General features: G+C 41.2%; 1 protein-coding gene across 1 annotated transcript in view; it reads right to left on the bottom strand.

Moving 5' to 3' along the window:
* GAN (gigaxonin) overlaps positions 1 to 23401 on the bottom strand; it is a 75237-nt gene that overhangs the window by 15197 nt on the left and 36639 nt on the right. The window contains exons 2-9 of the mRNA XM_050773201.1: positions 22789 to 22903; positions 20002 to 20352; positions 17744 to 17961; positions 17405 to 17526; positions 12351 to 12463; positions 10705 to 10854; positions 10294 to 10430; positions 9940 to 10068 (exon numbers count right to left, since the gene is read on the bottom strand). Of these exons, the coding sequence (XP_050629158.1) occupies positions 9940 to 10068; positions 10294 to 10430; positions 10705 to 10854; positions 12351 to 12463; positions 17405 to 17526; positions 17744 to 17961; positions 20002 to 20352; positions 22789 to 22903 (1335 nt within the window). The remainder of the gene's footprint in view (positions 1 to 9939; positions 10069 to 10293; positions 10431 to 10704; positions 10855 to 12350; positions 12464 to 17404; positions 17527 to 17743; positions 17962 to 20001; positions 20353 to 22788; positions 22904 to 23401) is intronic.

Raw genomic sequence — 23401 nt, 5'->3', positions numbered from 1 at the left:
TGTCTCAAAACAAACAAACAAAAAGGACGTAGCAAGACTGTCTCTAAATTTTTTAAAAATTGGGTTTACTGTCTTCTTATTGAATTGTCAGATTCTTTATATCCTGTTGATACAGATACTTTGTTAGATACATGTATTATGAATCTTTTTCCCAGCATGTAGGTTGCCTTTTCATTTTCCTAATGGAACCTTTTGAAGAACAGAAGTTTTTAACTTTTCTTTTTGTCTCGTTCTGTCGCTCAGGCTGGAGCGCAGTGGCCGGATCTCAGCTCACTGCAAGCTCCGCCTCCCGGGTTTACGCCATTCTCCTGCCTCAGCCTCCCGAGTAGCTGGGACTACAGGCGCCCGCCACCTCGCCCGGCTAGGTTTTTGTTTTTTTTTTTAGTAGAGACGGGGTTTCATCGTGTTAGCCAGGATGGTCTCGATCTCCTGACCTCGTGATCCGCCTATCTCGGCCTCCCAAAGTGCTGGGATTACAGGCTTGAGCCACCGCGCCCGGTCTCCAATATATCCTTTTCTTCTTTTACAGTCACAGTTTCTGCGTCATTCTAAAAAATCTTTGCCTACCCCAATACGAAGATTTTTCTCCTATGCTCTCTTATGGAAATTTTGCAGTTTTCTCTCTTACATTTAGGTCTATGATACATTTCAAGTTATTTTTTTGTGTCTGGCAAGAATCACAGTTCACTTTCTTCCATATAGATAGCTAGCTGTTCCAGCACCATTTGCTAAAGGCTTTTCTTTCCCCCACTACATTGTCTTGGCACCTCTGTTGAAAATCAATTTAATAACCACTAAAAAGATTTAAGGCTCTATGAAGAAGTTGGTCCCAGAGCTGAGGCAGAGAAAATATAAGAGGGGTCTGGGGCATCCTGTCGTGCCAGATAGGAAGTGCTTAAAAAAGGATGGGGGTGTGTCAAAGGACAAGGAAGCCACGGTGAAGCAGCTCCTGACAGCCGAGGCTGGAACTATGTGAGCATGAAAATCAGTAATGATGGTGCTGCATTTATAACTCAGGGAGTAAAATAAATATCCATGAATCCACATACAATAAATAATTTGAAAACATTAACAGGAAAAAGGGACAGGTTTCCTTTACTGAAAAATTCCAATTCATAAATGCAGAGGAGTGACGGAAACAAAATCAACATCAGGCAAACACCACCGTAATGACTTCTGCAGGCCAGGTCTACCAGTGGATGCTCAAATGAGTGCTTCAGAGTTTCAGGAGAAAAGGGTTTTGCAAATTCTCAGATTATCTCCACTAAGATATTTATTAATCACAACAAGAAAATCAGTTAACTTTCCAGTGGAGAACTTTAACACATACCACCTTAACCAAGTCATCAAGGTTAACGTCACCAGCAACAAGGCACATCAATGTGTTCTCCCCGATATGATGCAGAGAAGTGCATAATATGACTTCTGTGGTATTGCCAAACTGTATAACCTCAGTCTAATTGCAAGAAATCATTAGATCAATCCAAATTAAGAGATCCTATAAAAACAAAAAACAAAAAACAAAACACGAACCAATAACCTTCAAGAGGACGAAGGTCGTGAGACTCAAGGAAAGAATGAAGAACCTGCTGGGTGTGGTGGCTCACGTCTGTAATCCCAGCACTTTGGGAGGCTGAGGCGGGTGGATCACAAGGTCAAGAGATCGAGACCATCCTGGCCAACATGGTGAAACCTCGTCTCTCCTAAAAACACAAAAATTAGCTGGGAGTGGTGGCACGCACCTGTAGTCCCAGCTACTCGGGAGGCTGAGGCAGGAAAATCACTTGAATCCAGGAGGTGGAGGTTGCAGTGAGCTGAGATGGTGCCATTGCACTCCAGCCTGGCGACAGAGCAAGACTCCGTCTCAAAAATAAATAAATAAATAAATAAAATAAAAAAAATTTAAAAAAAGAATGAAGAACTATCACAGATTAAAGGAGTCTAAGCAAACATAGTATCTGAATGCAATGTAGAATCCTGGATTGGATCTGGAAACTGAGAAAAAAGACATTAAAGGACAAGCTGGTGAAACTCCAGTAAGTCTGTACTTTACCTAATAATTCTGGACAATGTAAATATCCTGGTTTTGATGCTTGTACTACAGTCATGTAAGATGTTAACACTAGGAGAAGCTGAGTGAATGACTTATTGGAAATGAGAACTCTTTGACTTTACAACTTTTCTACAAGTGTATAATAGTATTTGAAAATAAAAGTTTTTTATTTCTTTTTCTTAAAGAGTAAATCTAGACCCTCCTAGGTAATAATAACGTTCTCTCAGGGAACAATCATCTGTTAACAGCTAAAAGGCATAGCTAGGTCACAGCGGACTTCAGTAGGACCTTGGGAACGCATCTAAATGGTCTTAAGAGTAACCAAGGTCCAGGCCTACCCTCACTGGAGGCCACAGTCATATGGTCATCACTCCATCATCTCTAACTCTATGCTGTGAAGCAGCCAGGGCATCTCAATGTCAAATAGAAATGTACAATTATTTCCCAAACAGCACTACTTTTATTTCAATGAACACTCTTCCTAGACTCTTCTACAGCAGGTAGCTTCCACATTTAGAATTCCAATAAACACAGAAGCCTAATGATCACAGAACAACTCAGAAACAAAGCTAAGCACCATGCTTCTAATGCCATTCATCTAATATTTGATTCAACTAACATGTGAATGTTGATAGGTGTCAGGTAGTTTGCTGGGACTGGGATATAGATTTTGACCCCTGCCTCCCAAATGCCTCCAATAAAATGGAAAAGGGAAAAAAATCTAAAAGCTTGTGCTGAAAGTGAAAATGGAGGCCCTGAACACAACTTTGAAAGAAAATGTTTGAAAAACATCAAACTACAATGCTGGTTTATTCACATTTCACGTCTTTAGGCGTAAACATAAATAACTACACCTCAGCATTTAAGTTCTTCCCAGATTCTGAATCAAACCAACTTAGTTCATCCCTGGAATGATTGTATTAAGCTAAAGAAACTGGATTACATAGATGATCTACCAGGTTTTCTCCCAAGCACATCAATGATTCAGTTCCTGGGTTTCAGAAAAATAAGCCTAGGTGATCTATTTTAGGTAAAGACGAGGCTTCAAATTAAACAGAACTAATTTGAAAATTTAATTGAATTGCATCTTCAGGTGTGGCTGCTCATAAAACAGGTATAAAGGGCCATGAGGTTTTACATGCCACTCATCCTCTCACTGACCTGAACAGTTTAGCTGTCCCAGCCTGTCTCCTCATCTGTCCAGTGAGATACCAGATACCGTCACCAACCTCAAATGATTGTTGTGAGGATGAAATGAAATACCAATGTAAAGTATTTTGCATAGTTTCTAGTACTTAGAAGGTATCATTAAACGATAGTAATTTTTGCAATGAACAAGGCAATATCGTGTCTTCAGTTACAATGTTTTCAAACATGGGGTTGTCAGTACTTGGGGGCTATAATGATGCACCCTCTGGTAACTCAGAATTAAGACTGCTCTGAGACTGAAGCTTTAAAATACAGCATGGATTACAACAGTGAACTTCAGAGACAGGGAAGTAGAAGGGGAATGACAGGAAAGGAGAGAGGAAGAGAGCTACCGAGGAAAAGAGGGCAATCAATTGAGGAGAAAGGAGAGGAGGAAAGAAAAAGAGAGCTATCGTGAGGCATCTGCTTCCAGTATGGCAGAAGAAACTCTTCAAATGGCTCCTCAGCTGCTGCAAGTGTCAGCTGTAAACTCTGGACAAAATACAACTACCTGAGCGCTCTGGAAACTGAAGAAAAGCAGGTAGATTCCGGAAAGCAATGGAAAGTTGATTGAGCAAGCAACCCGTATGGACTAAGTTCCCTGCTTCTTGGTAGCTTTCTCTGAAGGCAGCCTCATGGGGGCAGCTCTGGGTAGCTAAACCCCTACAGAAAAGATAGCCATCTTTCTGGCTACAGGACTCAGCAATCAGGAAAAGGGGTCTTGGGGCAACCAGGATCTCCAAAGTGTGAGTGGAGAACCTGAGAAAGAAGAGAGGTAGAGAAGCACCCCTCAATTTGTGTGCATCCACTCATCTCAAGTCTTCAACTAACCCTGGAACCATGTATGCTTATGACTGAGGCTTCGAGAACTGGGTTGAGATTTCAGCTGCCACCCATGGCAGGTGGCACGGCTTGCAATTTATGTCTAACGAAGTCAATTGCTGACTAAAACTCAGAGCAACACTCTAAAGCAATATAAGAAAATTCAAGGCCTCAACAACATAATAGTAACCACATCCAGGATCCAGTCTAGAGTTTCTCAACAAAAGAAGGCCAGAAAAATGAGAACCCATTTCTCAAGGGAGCAAACAATCAATAGACACCAACTCTTGTGATGACTCAGATACTGGAATTAACAGGCAAGGACTTGAACACAACGACCACAATGATGCTCAATATGAGAGAGAAAAATATGCTTGTGATGGAAAGATAGGAAATTTCAGCACAGAAAATTCAGAAACCTAAAAACAAACTACACAAACATTTTAGAATTGCTAACATAATACTTGAAATAAAAAAATTCATTGGATGGAGATAACAAAAGAAAGCAGCAGCAAACAAGACAGAGAAACAGAAACCATCCAATCTGAAGAAGGAAAAACGATACTGCAGACTGAATGGTCATGAAAATAAAACATATCAGTATGTCCAGCTAAAGTGTGCTCTGTGGAAAGCTGAAGGCTTTCACTGTTTGCCTTAGAAAAGCAAAAGATCTACCATAAGTAATCTAGAATTCTACCTGAAGAAGCTAGAAAAGAGTAAAAGAAACCCAAAGTAAAAGGATGGAAGTAATACAGTAGAAATCAATGAAACAGAAAATACTATGGAGAAATGAACCACGTGTAGAAGCTGGTCTTCTGTCCACAGAGGCTGCAGACTGCGGCAAGGCTGGGGGCGAAAGGGCCGCTCTGCCGCTGTCGGCTGCCCTCCTCTCACTCCTCCTGTGTGTGCTCCTACCAGCCTGCAGGAGACCAGGGGTGCACACTCTCCAGCTTGTTTCTCTGGCCCCTGGCACCCTGGTGCTCTGCTCTCCAGTGGCCTCAGCACACACACTTCCAATGGGATGAATCTCGGCCCGGTGGGGTGGGGAAGATACTTTCTAATTTGTTCCCTCCTCAGGTGTTTTTCCTCTGCCCTAAAGGTAGCAGCTGTACTTCCTATGTTAGCTATTTCTGCGGTTTTCAGAGTCTTTTAGTAGCTGACTGTCTCTTACTAGTGATAATTACATATATTACATTTTCCCTATTCAAATGACTGGTGTGGTTTTTGCCTCTTGACTGGACCATGACTGAAATAGATGTGGTCAGGGTAGGGTTCATCTCTTATCCTCTAGTTCACAAGTCTTACTAAGGCATCTGAAAGTACCTGTTTCTTCCCAACCATCAGATACAAACAGCACAATGTGGTCAATGGGGTAGACCAATGAGATGTTTTGTGGAACATCATGGTGATTAAAGTATCTGTGGACTACTACACAGCAGACATTAGCCCATTATATATTAGTTGACACAGCCCCGAGGCAAGGCTGTGCAGGTGTACTGTTGCCCCTGACAAGTAAAAGCAAACTGCTTCTGGTGACCCTTGCAAATTGGTATGAAGAAAATACATTAGCTATGTCAATCGCTGCCATACTAAGGCTGGGAACTGTGCCTCATAAAGATACAACATTTGTGTGAGGATATTACGTCTGAGACAGAATCTGAGATCAGTATGATCACCTGATTAAGTTTATGAACGCTTTTGCTGTGTGCATTAAAAAAGCAAAAGATCTACCATGAGTAATCTAGAATTCTACCTGAAGAAGCTAGAAAAGAGTAAAAGAAACCCCAAGTAAAAGGAAAACCTAAAAACAAACTACACAAACATTTAAAAATTGATAACATACTGTTTGAAATAAAAAATTTCTAAGATTTTCCGAGATCCATTTTACTTTTCTACTTTTTCTAGGTGAATTAAGTGGGGATGTGATAGGCATCGCCTCTCCTGCATTTTCTAGTCTTTGATGGTGGCATAATGTTTGCAGATTCCCCCAGGATGCAGTATTGCTTCTGGTTTTCTATTTTGGTAGAGAAGGAAAGTTCCAGGGACTTCCACTTAGCCCTTGTTGTCACAGTGGCCCCCAATCCATGTGTCAGAGAACCAGTATGGTGATTCTGGCAGTTGTCAAGTATGTCTATTCTAGTTATATATTCAGGAATCAAAAGAGGAAACTGACAGACCTCAACTTCAAAGAACAGTTAATATAACTCATATACTGTAAAAAATGAAGTAGAGGGGCATCCAGGCTAAGCAAATGCATGGAGGCAGTAAAAGACAAGAGGGTTTAAAAAGTGAGCTGGAGTATGGGACATGTGAAAGAAAGATACTAAAAAAGGGTGAAGCTTTTTCTTAACTTCAAATCATGGAGAACCCTGAGTAGGTGGCTAAGTACTATTATCTTTACTTGGTAAGCAATGGGAAACAGTCAAGAACTTTGAGAAGGGCAATCAAAAACTCTGAGCAAAAAGTTTTTGTCAGGTTCGTCTTTCAAAACCACAAATGAGTAACTGCACAGGCAAGGCTGGCCAGAGGCTAAAGACACTACACAGATGAAGGAGTGACTGTGAGGAGAGCAGCGGGGCAGAGAAGGTGGGATATGTGAAAAGTGCTACTGAGATTTAAAAAAGGACCAGACCTGGCAACTGATGAGTTGCAAAGTACAAGACAGAATTCAAGATGACTCCCTTTTTTGAGACAGGGTCTTGCTCTGGCACTCAGGTTGGAGTGTAGTGGCATGATCATGGTCCACTGCAGCTTTCACCACTTCCCAGGTTCAAGTGATCCTTCTGCCTCAGCCTCCCGAGTAGCTGGGACCATAGGCACGGACCACCATGCTCAGCTCATTTCTGAATCTTCTGTAGAGACAAGGTCTCACTATGTTACTCACGGTTGTCTTGAACTCCTGGGCTCAAGGGATCCTCCCACCTGGGTCTCCCAGAGTTCTGGGATTATAGGTGTCAGTCACTGTGCCCGGCCAAGATGAGTAATCTAGAATTCTACCATGTTCAAATTAGAATTTGAACATGGATGACTGGGAGGATAGTAGTGTTACTAACAGAATAGGGACACAAGGAACAGAAATAGAGAAACTGTCATTCTGGGTATATGACGCTGTTGCTCTGACTTGGTAATGCTTTATGGCAGTTTCTTTGCTTCCCTTTCAAGCAGTTTTGCTTTTATTCAGAAAAACAGAAAAGAATAAGATATGGCCTTTTTTTCCCGGAAAGTTTTAACCTAAAAATAGGGAACAAAGACAGGAAAGACAAGAGATTACTTAAAAACAATCGACACGGTCTCCAATCGAATATGGACTGCTCATCCGGCAACTACAGTTTCCACGCTCTGCCAATGTAACACATCTGCATCTGATCTTTTAAGAAATAAACTACTCCTCCATGTTGTTTGTTCTATCAATATAGGAAAGCCTACATTTTAAAGTCAACCTAGTGTGGTAGTTGAAAAGGTGGACTCTGGGGCCAGAATGCCTGAGTTCAGATCCCGCCTCAGCTCCTTGCTCCTTGTTTGTCTGTGGGCACATCGCTCACCCTTTCAGTGCTGTGATTTCCTCATATGGAAAATAGGAATAGTAACAGTACCTACATACACTTCAGAGTACTGTTTGAAGATTAAATAAATACATGGCATTTGGTGTTGTATGTGTGTTTAATGTTATCTAAACATGTTAGAATCTTACATTGATAAGATAAATTAACAGCTTTCTTTATTCTATTTACAAACATTGGAGAGCTTAGGAATAAGGAACCAAACATACATGAATTTTATTTGGAAGTGCTTTTATTTATTTATTTATTTATTTATAGACAGGGTCTTACTTTGTTGCCCAGGCTAGAGTGCTGTGGCACAATCTCGACTCACTGCACCCTCCACCTCCTGGGTTCAACCAATTCTCATGCCTCAGCCTTCTGAGCAGCCAGGACTACAGGCGTGTGCCACTAGGCCTGGATAATTTTTTTTTTTTTTTTTGTACTTTTAGTTAGAGACAGGGTTTCACCATGTTGGCCAGGCTGGTTTTGAACTCCTGGCCTCAAGTGATCCGCCTGCCTTGGCCTCCCAAAGTGTTGGGAATATAGGCTTGAGCCACTGTGCCTGGCCTGGAAGTGCTTTTAAATAGCAAAGAAGGAACAACAGTCTTATGTTTAATTATTATGAACTTAAAGCAAGTAATAGTTGTATTAAAAGCTTATCCACTACAAATATGTAACAACCTGATAGGCCAGGTGTGGTGGCTCGTGCCTGTAATCTCAGCACTTTGAGAGGCTGAGGCGGGCGGATTATGAGGTCAGGAGTTCGAGACCAACCTGGCCAACATAGTGAAACCCTGTCTCTACTGAAAACACAAAAATTAGCCGGGTATGGTGGTGCGTGCCTGTAGTCCCACCTACTCGGGAGGCCGAGGGGGAAGAATTGCTTGAACCTGGGAGGCGGAGCTTGCAGTATGCTGAGATCATGCCACTGCACTCTAGCCCGGGCGACAGAGCGAAACTCCGTCTCAAAAAAAAAAAAAAAAAAAAAAAAAGGCCTTCATCCCTTGGGCCGTCAGCCCTCCCAGTCATGTAACAAGGAAGGAAAAATGTAGAGAAGTCTGAAAATCGGCCCCACTACAGCAAGTATCCTCTAAACTGCTCTCTAATAAACTTTCCTAAGATAGTCTACTCCTATAATTAGAAAAAAAGGCTACGCAAATATCCTAAATTTAAAATACAAGTTAGGTAGCATTTACATGCATTTCCAGCATCTTTGTAACTGCTCACTGACTGCCTTAATCTAAAACAGCATGAAATTAAACATTATGTTATGGCACCCTCTTCTGGTAACATAACTGAACTACTCAAATAAAATTATGGTTAGCATACCCATTTCCCCTTAGGATTTAAACATATTACCGCAATAAAAATACTGTTCAGTGGTTACAACAATAAAATGCGTGAGGAAAGAGAGAAGACATCGAGAAGGATGTTATCGACTCTACAAGACATATGTGGCACTTTTCAGAGGTTTTAAGAATCTCGGACACCACGCTTTAGCCACTTAATCAACATTTTACTAAGTATCTGATACAAGCAGGTAGGATGTTGGAAGCCAGGATACAGAGCTGACGAAGGTGGACCTTGCCCTGAAGTTGCTTGCAGTTAACAGTTACAACCCCAGAGAGAGACCTGTCTGGAGTGCATGGGATCACAGATGAAGGGATTTAAATCAGAGTAGAAGGTGTGAGAAGGCTTTCTCCAGGTTTTGATAACTAAGCAGTTTTGAAAAAGGCCAAGCTAACTGGATGCTCAGCGGGAAGGAAGCTTTTAGGCAAGAAGCAGCATATGAACACAGAGCTGAGACAATCATACTTGATTTCGCAGGGGAAAGTGGCTCAGTGTAAAGTATCCAGGTTAGTAGCAGAAAAAGCAAAGGCCATATCACAAAAGGCCACATATGCTAAGTTAAGGAGTTTATTTTTCTTTGGAGAACACAGGGTCTTGTTATGTGGCCCAGGCAAATCTCCAACTCCTGGGCTCAAGCAATCTTCAGTTTCTACTTCCCTAAATGTTGAGATTACGGGTGTGAGCCACCACGCCCAACAAGGTAAGGAGTTTTAAACTCTTTCCTAAAAGCTATAGGGAGCCAATAAATGATTTTAAGCAACTGTCAAGATCTGATCTACATATTAGAAACATTTTCTATTTAGAGACATTTTAAGTCACTAGGACTTGTGAAGTCACTGAATAAATACCTAGTATGCATTAGACATATCTCCTAAACCCATAATTTAATAAAGTGACTGAAAACAAAACTAAACAAAGCTAAAATACAACTTTGAAAGCACAAAGAAAAAGTTGCAGTAGCTACATGAAACCATTCTTAGTTACCTTTTAAACTCGTCATGGTAGAACTCGGACTTGCAAGTTACCATCTCGCTACCCTGGGCGTCCTCACGACTTCGGACTCCCCCAAACACATACAGCTCCATAGCAACTCCACAGGCCACTGCTCCAAACCTGAAAGGCCACACACAGCGTATCAGGCACAAGCAGTACAACGCGAGATCTCACTCCCTCGTTCCTCTTATGCTGGTTTAACTCTGCAGCATTACTATGTAGGCCTTCCTTTCTCAGGAAATGCCAAGTCAAAGAAAAGGTTACTCTGAAAGAAAAGAACAAAACCCAGGCAGGGTAAGGGTAAGGGCTCCAGACCCAGTGAAGAGTCCACCCACATCCGTGTACCTCCTCTCTTTCAGGGGACATATGGCAGTCCACTGCTGGGTCCTGGGATCATAACACTCCACAGACTCAAAAAGCTTTCCATAGGAGCCTCCACCCATGGCGTAGATTTTCTTTTTCATAGCTGCATAGCAGCCGATCTGAAAGTAGAAAACAATGGTGGGGGAGAGGCAACATTTCTCATTCAGGTCAGGTGGTGCCCACCACCAGGGTAAACTCTCACACACGCCCACCTTCCTATCTTGGTGTGTGGCTGATGACAGGGAAGGCAAACTACCAATAAAGGCAGACTTCTATAAAGTTAATTCTTTTAACACTATCAGTTATATTAAAGGTTTATTCAGGATATGAAGACACATTAAGTTTAAAATCCAATGTGTACACAAACTAGTTACCACAAAATGCGGTCCTCACCTTTCTGACCATGGTCAAATCAGGTTGCTTTGTCCAGGTTTTAGAATAAATATCGTAACACTCCATGGAAATCAGCTCCTTTTCACCATCCTCTCCTCCCAAAATGTACAGCATCCCATCTATCTCCACAATTCCGAAGTTATGTCTTGCCTGAAACGACATCAGCGATCTCTGAACACACAAGGCCAAGGATCATATTAAAAGCTAATATTCATATACTTAATAAAAATTAGAGAGACATAAAGATGGCAACAATAGACACTGGGGACTCCTAGAGCAGGGAGGCAGGGAGGGGAGCAAAGGCTGAGAAACTAACTATTGGGTACGATGCTCAGTACCTGGGAGACTGGATTAATCTTACTGCAAACCTCAGCATGATGCAATATACACACGTAACAAACCTACACATGTAGGTTTATACCTACCCCGAGTATAAAATAAAAGTTGGAATTATTTTTAAAAATTAGAGACATCTCTTTTTCCCAGCGTTCCAGCTGGAAGTAACACGTTCAAAACCATTTCTCCGGTAATGCTTCTTTTTTTTTTTTTTTTTTTTTTTTTGAGACGAAGTCTCGCTCTGTCACCCAGGCTGGAATGCAGTGGTGTGATCTCGGCTCACTGCAAGCTCCGCCACCCGGGTTCACGCCATTCTCCTGCCTCAGCCTCCTGAGTAGCTGGGACTACAGGCACTCGCCACCGCGCCCGGCTAATTTTTTGTATTTTTAGTAGAGACGGGGTTTCACCGTGGTCTCGATCTCCTGACCTTGTGATCCGCCCGTCTCGGCCTCCCAAAGTGCTGGGATTACAGGCGTGAGCCACCGCGCCCCGCCCCGGTAATGCTTCTTAAAGATTTCTGGCTTCCCTAGCAGCCCCTCTTCCAGCACAGCAGCCAGAGAGGCCAAAGTCATTTCTCAAAACAAGGTTATGAAATACATGGTGAGTTCCTCAGAAAATCCTCACTTTTTAACCCATAATAGCTCACAAAAAGAAAATGAACTGTTACCTCTGGTTCAATACAATTATTTTTGCATAACAATGGGCAGTATTTTCAGGTTGATGTGGGAAAGGTTAGGATTGACCAGGGCAGAAAGGGCTGTGGAGGACAGGGTCAGGCCAAGGCTATTTGGGATCACAGAAGCCCTAGGTGTTTCATGTCCGTTTGTCAACGAATATTTACGTAGTGAACCCTATGTGCCAAGCACGATTCTAGCGCTGAAAATGAAACACTGACCAGAACACACATAATTCTCTGCCATCAAAGAGCTTATGTGAAAAACTTCAAAATGCCTGGTCCATGAGATGGTTAGACGTGGTATGAAGACAGGGACAGGAGAGCTAAGAGGCAGGAGGGAGGCCCGCTGAGAAGGTGCTGCGAGGAGGGGGCAGGCCACGCTGGCATCTGCACAGGGCAGGACAAACGGGAAGGCCGGCGCGAGAGCATTCCTGGAAGATTTCAGAAACTGAAGGAGGCCAGAATGAGTGAGGGCCAGGAAGGCGAGGAGAGACGGGCACTAGAAGGAGAGGTTGGAGCAAACGAGGCGGGGGCTTGGCAGGGCTGCTATTTCTTCCCTGAACTCAGACACAAAACAAACAGAAGTGCTAAGGGGAAAGAGAAACACATCAAACAAACCGAACCAGTGTTTTACCTCGTTCATGGGTGGCAATGCTGTCCAGGTATTTGCATCTGGATCATACTTTTCTCCCGAGCTAAGAGTCTGCTTATTTTCATCTTGGCCCCCGAATACAAACAAAAATCCTTCTGCAAAGATCAAAGGAAACACAAGAAATATGAAATGTGAGCCTTCAACACCCATAAATGCCATAGAATATATAGAAACAGCATCTGAAGAAACTCTCTGACGACAACAATGTTCTCTTTGGATTCAGGACTTTTATTACATCCCATTGGATCCTTGGTGATGGAGCCCAACCTGTGACTCACTTTGACCATTTCGCTTTACTCATTACTGTCTTTGAGTGGATTTTCACCACCCTATGATGAAAAAGGAAGCCTGACGTCACCCATTCAGTCACCAGCCAGCTCTGGGCCATGTCAGTTCATCTCTTCCACTCCCTCCCAGCCTCTGGGATTCTCATACAACGTCCGCACCACAGCGCACATCTGTTCATTCAAAACCCCAGGAATACCCAGATCTGAAGCACTTGTGTGCACTTTCTATTCAAAACAAGATCTAAGAGCAACTGAACTTCCGATTTCATGTAATGGTGTATTAGGTTATTCTTCCGCAAAAAACACTTAATTTGCTGGATAAAACATTTAAAAAATAATCTTAGCTGGGTGGTGGTGGCTCACATCTGTAATCTCAGCACTTTTGGAAGCCAAGGTACATGGACTGCTTGACCCCAGGAGGTTCAAGACCAGCCTGGGCAACACAGTAAGACCTCATCTCTACAAAAAGTAATGAAATTAGCCAGGCATTGTGGTATTTGCCTATAGTCTCAACTACTTAGGAGGCTGAAATGGGAGGACCACTTGAGCCCAGGAGTGTGAGGCTGAAGTGGGCCATGATCATGCCACTGCACTCCAGCCTAGGTAAGAGAGTGAGATCTTGTCTCAAAAATAGTAACAATAATAATTTTCTTAGAAGAGGAGAAGCCAACAAAATAACAAGGCAAAACTGAGGGGAAAATTGGGACCTACAGAGGTTACCAAGCATGAAAACCATTTTACTCTGAGGGCATTTCCAATCTAGGAAAATCTAAATCTTTTGTCCTCGGGATGAAAAAGACAGACGTTTAAGCTCTAGGTCCACAGAAAATGTGGCTTCTGGCAGGAGATCCTCTCCAAAGTTCTACACTGTCAGGATGAAGGCCAACCAGAATTCGTATTCAGATTTAAACCTCCTTGCTATCTGGGAAATTATAAGCCTTGAATTTAATTTACAGTTAATACCAAATTAGTAATGTTTTCAGGCAACTGGCAGAGACAAATGCAAAACTTCTGTAGAAGAAAGGACCTTAATCTAAGCCTTAGATTCTAACATCCCAGGACATCTAAGGCAGAAAGTTACGGCTACAAATAATTTTTTTCGATTTTTTTTTTTTTCAGACAGTCTCGCTCTGTTGCCCAGGCTGGAGGGCAGTGGTGTGATCACAGCTCACTGCAACTTCTGCCTCCAGGGTTCCTGAGTATCTGGGATTACAGGCACATGCCACCACACACCCAGCTACTTTTTGTACTTTTAGTAGAGATGGGGTTTCACCATGTTGGTCAGCTGATTTCAAACTCCTGACCTCAAGTGATCCACCCGCCTCAGCCTCCAAAAGTGCTGGGATTATAGGCGTGAGCTGCGCCCAGCTGCTACGTATAATGTTTAATAAAATGAGCAGCATCCAGCCACAGATATCGGACATAACAAATATTAGACTCTAAGAAAAGACCAGCAGAAGTAGATCATAGGAAATAGTCTTGCAAAGATTTCAAATATTATAGTAACTAGAAAGATGATTTTTTCAAGTTGGATGATGAAGAATAAAGTCTAATATTTATTTAAAAAAGAAAGATAATTTAAACAAATGCTTATCATGTTTAAAAAATAAAAATTAACTTGAAGATAACTCCAGTAACAGGAACTATAGAAATAAGAGTGGATTTGAAGGTAATTAAGTTATTCTCCTGTTAAAAAGACAAGAACTTGTAGAAATTAAAAAAAAAAAAATCAATGGATAAATTTAATAGCAGATTCATCACAGTTAAGGAGAAAAGTCATTGAGTAGAAGATAATCAAAAGATAATAATGAAGAGAACAGCACAGTGACACAAAAAGATGGAAAATAGTAAGAAAATTTTAAATACACACCAGAGAAAAGATTTTTTAGACTCGCCACTGACTTAACAACAATGGAAGCCAGAAGTCAGGGGAATGACTTCAATGTGCTGAAAAATAATAAATACCAAGCTGAAATGCTATACTCAGCAAAAATATTCTTTACGAATGAAGACAAAATAATGACATTTGCAGGCAATCAAATCTGAGTGTTGTCCACTAAAAGACCCATATTAAAGGAAATTCAAAAGGATGAACTGCAGAGAGAAGGGAGATGATCCCAGGTGGAAAGTCTGAGGAGTTAAGAAGGAGGAACAAGGAAAGTGGCAAATCCAAATGAACACTATCTATCTAACTACTTGCCTGCCTTCCTATCTATCAATCAATCAATCATCTATCTACCTACCTGTCTGTCTGTCCATCCATCCACCCACCCATCCATCCATCCATCCATCCATCCATCCATCCATCCATCCATCCATCCATCCATCCATCCAACATATATCAAAAAAACACATATTGCGTATATAGTAGCTCCCCCTTATGTGAAGTTTTGGTTTCTGTGGTTTTATCACCCATGATCAACTCAGTCCGAAAATAGGTAAGTTCAGTAAAGTAAGACATTTTGAGAGAGAGACCACATTCACATAACTTTTATTACAGTATACTGTTATCATTGTTTTATTATTAGTTATTGTTGTTAATCTTTTACTGTGCCAAACTTAAACTTTATCATGGGTATGCATGTACAGTAAAAACACATAGTATGTACAGGGTTCAGCACTATCTATGGTCTCAGGCATCCACTGGGGGGGTCTTGGAACGCACCCCTCATGGATAAGGGCGATCTACTGTACATATTTATTAGTAATAATGTATTTTAATACTACAAGAGTGTAGAACATGGAAAATGAAGAAAAACTTCTGAAGAGAACACAGGTACTGACTAACTTTGGACTTTGCTAATTTAAGACAGGCTATAATTTCTAAGGTAATCTTCCTAAAGGACTATCAACAAGAATGTAAACTTCAAACTGGTAGAGAAGAAAAACTGAATGACAAGAAACAGTCAAAATCAATTTTTAAAAGGCCAAAAAAAAAAAAAAAAAAAAGAAAGAAACAATGCAGGCTGGACAAATGGGAGGACCTCTTCATTCACTCATTTCCGTTTCCGTCAATTCCACTGTACACAGTTGCTCCTTCCATTGCTGGGTTTCTGAAACACTAATCCCTCTGGGATACTTTCAAAAATTAGTGATACAGGAGCCTTTGTGATAGGTGTGTATGAGTGAAAATTAGGAATATGTGTATATATTTTGGAGGGAAATGTAAGGGAGCTAATTCTGAGATGATGCAACAGGGACACTAGACCTACATCCTGCAGGCTACTCTGTCCAGCTCTTCACTATTGACAATAACTTTAATAATTTTGGGACTTGGCCGGGCGCGGTGGCTCAAGCCTGTAATCCCAGCACTTTGGGAGGCCAAGACGGGCGGATCACGAGGTCAGGAGATCGAGACCATCCTGGCTAATATGGTGAAACCCCATCTCTACTAAAAAAATACAAAAAACTAGCCGGGCGAGGTGGTGGGCACCTGTAGTCCCAGCTACTTGGGAGGCTGAGGCAGGAGAATGGCATAAACCCGGGAGGCGGAGCTTGCAGCGAGCTGAGATCTGGCCACTGCACTCCAACCTGGGCGACAAAGCGAGACTCCGTCTCAAAAAAAAAAAAAAAAAAATTTCGGGACTCACAAAAAGACTCCACTTCTATACTATGGTAGAGCCTTGGCCATTTGTATGATACAGAATGGTAAAGTATAGCTTTAAAAATGTTATAGCCTGGGCAACATAGCAAGATCCCATCTCTAAAAAGAAAAATAAAAAATAAATTTTTAAAGATAATGTTGCTGGGGAAAGACAATTAAATAAAGACTGCAGGAGGGCTGCTGACCATAATTAGAATGATGTGAGATGACACTTCTCAGGTGGACAAGGGGGCAGGACCATGGCGAAAAGAAAGGCAGCCAGCAAAGGCAATGCCTCAATGGCTATCTTTTCTATCACCTCCTTAAGGGAGAGCTTTGGATAAAGTACAGTTTTCAAACTTGTAAAGGTCAAGTAAAACATTTTCTGTAGTAAATAACTTTAAGCCATTGCCTATTTAAGTAGCATTTCCTAAAGTCTCATAACTTCTTTTTTTTTTTTTTTTTTTTTTTTTTTATTTGAGACAGGGTCTTATTCTATCACCCAGGCTAGAATACAGTGGTGTGATCACAGCTCACAGCAGTCTCAATCTCCTGGGCTCAAGAGATTCTCCCACCTCAGCCTCCCAAGTAGTTGGGACCACAAGTACATGGCCACCATTCCTGGCTAATTTTTTTGATTTTTATTAAGGACAGTTGTCTCTCCTACGTTGTCCAGGCTGGTCTTGAACTCCTGGGTTCAAGTGATCCTCTCACTTTAGCCTCCTAAACTGCTGGGATTACAGGTGTGAGCCACTGTGCCCGGCCTTATACAACATATTTCATATAATTACATATTGTAATTCTAAGCTGCATGAATTTCAAAGATGGGACTACCATGGTGCAAAGAAATGCTGTGTTCCAGGTGCGGCCCTCCAGCTACTTAGTGGTAAGCCTCACTGAAGTTTGCTCTCCTGACATTAAGTCATCAAGTAATTGCTCCTCCACTAGCTCTGAAAAGCAGCTATGTGCTGAGGATCTGTGGAAAATAAGGACTGACAGAAGATACGGTTTTCCTAACCACGGTCTCAAAAGCTAGAACTACACTAAAAATATCATGTAGAGATAATAAAGTTGTATCTTTAAAAGGCTCTGAGTCATTCTGTAAAACCTTGAGATTACACATTACTTGATCTGGTGTTTAAGGAAAATTTGCCACAGAACGGTACCTGCTGAGAGAACTCCATGGTTAATTCTCGGCATGCTTAAAGGGGCCAGTTCGATCCAAAGCTGCCTGTTAGGGTCATAGAGAGGGCACATGCATCGCATCGCTGCTGTGGGTTTCCGGGAACTAAGGAAGTAAACCATTGATCAGTAGTTAATATGCTTCGTACAGTTCTTTTTATAAGTAACCATCACTAGTTTTAGTGCACTAAAGAATATTTAACACATTTAAAAAACTGAATGTAATTATGCTTTAGATACTGAAAAACATTATGAATTCTTGTTTACATGGAACTACCTCTTCCCATATACCACTTTTCAAACAACTCCCACCTCATACTTACACCCTCTCTTCTCCACCAACAGTCACGATGCACTCGGAGTAGCCCCGGGGTTTGAAGTTGGCCAGCATCGCCTCTCCTTGCTGTGGCTGGCTGAGCGGTATATTGCTACACTCTTTGACAATTTCTCGTACTAAAGGTTCATTCAGCATCTGTTCCCGTAAATAACTGGAGTCCAACCCTGAAACCCACAGAGCTGACATAACATCCTTCATGTGGACCTGCAGAAGAGGGAAGAAAGATGGGGCGAAAACAATGGAAAATGCAACGCATCATTTTTAGAATCTACATTTTCCACCTCATGGAAAACAAACGGTTAACACTCAGGTTATTACCAGGCAAGTGAGACACATCGGTCCTGCTTGAACATCTTCTCCTGGCCCTGACTGTCTACTGCCCAGAGTCTTGATAAGTAAAAGTTTAATTTTTAAAAATCATCAGTTTGAGGTATCACTGTAAAGTTTCAAGCAGCTTCCTTTACACCTTAAAGAAGTCCCATTTCAATAGGAAAAGAGAGCGAAAATACCAGCTATAATTTGCTTTCTTTCACACATTTGGATGTGCCATGAGTTAAATCATGTTTATACAAATATTATATACAGTAATAGCTCGATACAATATGGTAAACTTAGATAACATATCAACATTAATATTACAAGAAAAATATATAAAAGCCAAATTTAAAAAAAATCCTGAGTACTATATAATCATTTCTGCAGTAATTACTATTCAAAAATATCTAACACGACTAATATGAATTATATCCTTTTACTGCTCAATCACTAAATTTGAACCAACCGACTAAAGTACTTTACAAATGTAAAATAAAACTGTGAGTTTTAAAAATCAACTGTCTTTACAGCATGAAGTTTAAACTGACCAAAGGACAAAGAACTGCCTCATTTCCCCAGCAACCAGCCAACCTTAAGCATGTCCCCTGCTTTAAGGCAAGAAGAGGGCAGGACGGAAGCTGGTGAGGAGCAGCATGTCCCACTGTGATCTTGGTGAGTAGGATCACATTGGAAATTTTTCTAATTTTTCTACCTCCTTTACCAATTTCCCCAACTCACATGGAGAACAGAACACTACCTGTCCTTACCTGTCCCAATTAAAACTAATACTACAAATATGGTTTCTAAATATACATACTTCCGGGCTTACAGAATTCAAAAAATTATGTTAATCATCATCAAAACTTAATAGTCGAGTTTTAACTTATAAGAACAATTAACAGTACAATTATACATTTTGAGATCCATTCTCTAACACCTAATATATTTCTTATTTTGAAAACAGTAATTGGAGCTACTGTCTTATTTATAATAATCAGACTTAACGTCCTGGCTGGGCATGGAGGCTCACACTTGTAATCCCAGCACTTCGGGAAGCTGGAGAGGGAGGATTGCTTGAGCACAGGAGTTTGAGACCAGCCTGGGCAACACAGCGAGACCCTGTCTCTACAAATATCAAACAATTAGCTAGGCATGGTGGCACACACCTATGGTCCTAGCTACTCGGAGGCTGAGGTGGGAAGATCGCTTCTGCCGGGAAGGTTGGGATTGCAGTGAGCTATGATCGTGCCACTCTGGCTGCTGTACTTCAGCCTGGGAGACAGACTGAGACTCTCTGCCCCCCAAAACCCTCAAGTCCTGTGATTTTGCTCCTTCCTCCAAGGTATTCACAATTTGGATCTAGCGGCTGATATTCTTTAAGACCCTCTTTCCAGGCTGTCACTCCCAGGACCTTCCCTCTCGAAACTGCACTGCCACACAAACTCCAGAGCTTGCCTGCTTTCTCCCGCGTGGTGTCAATCACACCTGAAGCTCCTCAGGCCCATGCCCCTCCACCCCTGCCAGCGCTCCACGTGTCACCCCCCTGCCTGCTGCAGGTACCTGAGGCCTGGCAGAGGTTAGCCTAGTGATGTAGTAGGTCAGGAAGCTGAGAGCCAGGGTGGGGATACTGCAATTCTATAATCTCCAGCTTGAGCTTGAAATGCATTTTCCCATTAAAAACAACATGCAAAGGATATTACACTCCTTACAAGGGTTAATATTTTCACTGATCTATTGTGTGGCATGGGCTTTTGCAGACTGGTCTCAAAAACCAACTGCTTTCACGATATAGGAAAACATGTTTTACAGGTATCTTTTAGATTGCTGCTTTGTAAGTCTTTCACGTTGAAGAAGAAAAATAAAACAACTATAACTGTAATTAAAAAGAAATAAAAAGGCAAATTTGACCATGTTATAAATGACAGGTACCTTTCTTATTTCTGTATCATGTGCTATCCATCGAATTACTGCTTCAAAGACGTATCTTTCATTGCCAACGTTTAACTTCTCAAGAGAAATCACTTCTTTAAGCTTTTGAGGACTCAGTTCTAAGAATTCTTCCGTGCTGCTGACATCTCGGAAATGAGTCTCCAGGTATTCTGTGGCAAGGTAATGAACGTGATGGAGGCAGTAATGTAGTGCAAAGTCACGGATACCGATACAGTTCTCAGCAGCAATGCAGCCTTCCAAAAACTCACAGCACAGGGTTTTAAGGTCTGTCAGTAGTAGCAGGTCTGCTGCCTGAACAACATCTTGGATTGTATCTTCATTTAGCCTGATCTAAAAAAGTAGCATAATTATCTTATATTTGAATGTGTACATTTAAAACCCAAACCACTCATCTATTAGTTTGGGCCACATGAAATTTCCATTTATTTTAGATCAAAGATAATCGAATATTGGCAATTTCATATGGTTTAACCCAGCATTTTTTTTTTTTTCCCAAGAGTTGGAAGGCACCAACACAAGCAAATGTGTGCTTGGTTAACTTTTCCCAGCTCTGCCCTTGCTGTACCAATGTCAACCACCAATCACCCTTCTAGGGTAAACCGTCCATGTTGCTCACTTCTGTAATTCAGAGAAAAACCTTAATGACTCAAATGCTTGGGAAATGGAAAGTTCTACATTCTATGGTAAAGTCAATATGATTAAGTACCAGCATCAGAACTGATGAAAATCTTGCCTCCCAACCTATGAAGTTCACCATTCTGCTAAATGGCATGCTAACCTGAATGCTAATCCCTTGAAGGGAGAAGGGTTTACAGTGTTTCAGAAGCCTCATTCCACATCCCAAAACACTGTACGCAGTGCAATTTGGTTCACAGACAGATACATTTAGGCCTCAAAACTACTTTTGGAATAAATCCCTAACACAAGGGTGTTTTTAGTTTTTTTTCTTCTCATTATGAACATCTACTTTTCCTTAATTTTCTTCAATTTTCTGACTAATGCTTCTTTCTCCACCCACTTCACAGTGTTCCAAAGCATCAGGAAAGAAACAGTTCTCCAAAATATTGCCACAGTCCTAAGTGGACGACCCCAAAGCATGGGCACTTCACCCACATTCGCAAATGCAAGGGAGACTTCATGAAGAGTACAGCAAGACACATTTTTATATTTTACACTTTTTGTACCACAGATTTCTTAAAAACTATAATTGCCAATCATCTTAGAAACTGAACAACAAAAATGTGGAAAGTAGTATGTTGAGTAAGCCACAAGTAGGGGAAAATGTTCCATTTATATGACATTACATTTAGCCACAAGACAGCAGGCAGCTGTAGACTCTTCAAATATAGGCACGTGAAAAAAACACTGAATTGCATTTCAATAAAACAAAACTGCCAATTCAGGAGTTTGTTATAACTTACATTGCAACTATCATTTTAAATTTAAATTGGAAACAAATCACAGAAGTCAATCTGTAAATAAGGTTTCAAGTTTCAAATCCAAGCCTGAACATGAATAGGCTCTTACTGGCTTATAACTTGTTACACTAATAACTGCTGCTGGACTGACTTTACAAGTTGGACCAGAGGTTGGTCTTAGGCCTGGTTTTGTGATGCTACAGAGTATCTCCGGGCTGTCCCCAAATTAACTTAAATTCATTTACTTTTAACAATCATCCATGTACATACCCACCCCCTAGTGTTGAGAGAAGAGAGAAAGCATGAAATCAAACCAAAAGCTTCAAAAAGGATGAGAATCACTGCGTTTAACTCTGGACAGAATGAATATATTTAGACAAAGAAAGCAATACATTCAGAATACTTAGAAAATATGTAGGAGAAACAGCCCCTACAGAAAGGAAAACAAGAGGGATGAAGAAGGAATAAAGGAGAGAGTAGGGAACAAGATCTCAGAAAGAATAAAGATGAAATGCATTCTCACACAGCAAAGGTAAGATGCACTGACCTCTTCCTTCGGTTAAAAAAAAACCCAAAAACCAAAAGACAAAAAAAATAACTAGCCCTGATTCACATGGAAGATTTTTCTTGAGTCCTCATGCTATGCTTGAAATCACATCATGGGGAATGGGTAGTCGGAGGAGGGCAAAGGAAAAGAAAGAAGTCTGATCGCTTATCATTTTCCTCCCTGGGTATCACAAAGCCTCCAGAAGTTCACGTGGACATGGAGAGGAAAGGGACATCAGGAAGAGAGAATGAGGATGGGGCAGGGATGTGGGTACTACTGAGGCAACAGGACCAGGGCATCGTGAATAAGCTGCTTGTCGTTTCTGTCAGTCCTCTTTCTCTGGGAACGATCTACAAGGAACTCTCTGTCTCTACCAAATAATCCACAATGCCCCAGGAAGTTCCTATTTCCATGCTATGGAGACAAAACAAGTTTTGTATCCCCAGTCGTGTGGATACAAAGCAAGATTGGATTTGGGATTCCAAAGCAAAAACCAAAAAGACAGCAGTCAGGGCAGCATCCCATGTTCTTTAATATCTCATATGAGAAGGTGGAGCTCAGGATGGTAGCAACAAACTGGGATTTGGGCCTAAGATCTTACTTCATCTGCTTCTCTAGGAGCAGAGCCATGGAAGAACACACGTGGGATGCCATTACCAGTAGGAGATGTCAGTCAATGCACACAGTGACAGAAGATGAAGATGACAGTGCTACTTTGTCATATAATGGATGAAAGGAGACCCTCACCCTGAGCTTGAGAAGCCTCTACTTAGGTCTTCCTTCCTTTGTTTCTCATCATACCTGCCCACTGAAGATGTAATCCAGGATCTCTCTCATAACCATTACCGATATCCCTTCAAGTTCAATCTTATAAGTTGATCCATCATCTTTTGGAGGATTATAGTTTAACTTTGTCCTAAGAAAGGGAAAAAAATGTAAAATTTCTATGAAAGAACAGAAATAGCTATAAATATTTATGTACTCAATACTCTATAACGTATAAGATACTTATCAGTACATGCATCCCCACCTAGAAAATTTAGTTCGTTAACTTTAGGTCTATGTATTTTTATAACTTTCAACTACAAAACATTGGTCCCAGGATCCCAAATACTACTTCTTAAAAAACAAAAACAAAACAGATGAGCAAAGAACTAAGATCCACATGACCATTAATCTGTATTTCACCTTGGAAATCTCAGTCTCTTTAGGCTTATTTTCTAATGGACTGAATTACCTAATTAATCTTCAATAATGTAACAAGGACTCCAAAAACCTGCCATCCAAAACAAAAGCTAAGACCTTGTCAATAGCCCGCTTCTAACCAGATGGTCTTCCCCACCAATCCACTCCTCTGCTTCCACCATCGGAAGTAACCATTATCCTAAATCCTATGCTCAATTTTTCCTTGCTT

Source organism: Macaca thibetana, chromosome 20 (assembly GCF_024542745.1).
Source record: "Macaca thibetana thibetana isolate TM-01 chromosome 20, ASM2454274v1, whole genome shotgun sequence".
Classification (NCBI taxonomy): Eukaryota; Metazoa; Chordata; class Mammalia; order Primates; family Cercopithecidae; genus Macaca; species Macaca thibetana.
Note: the sequence above shows the minus strand (reverse complement) of the source record. Positions and strands in the feature narration are given on the sequence as shown.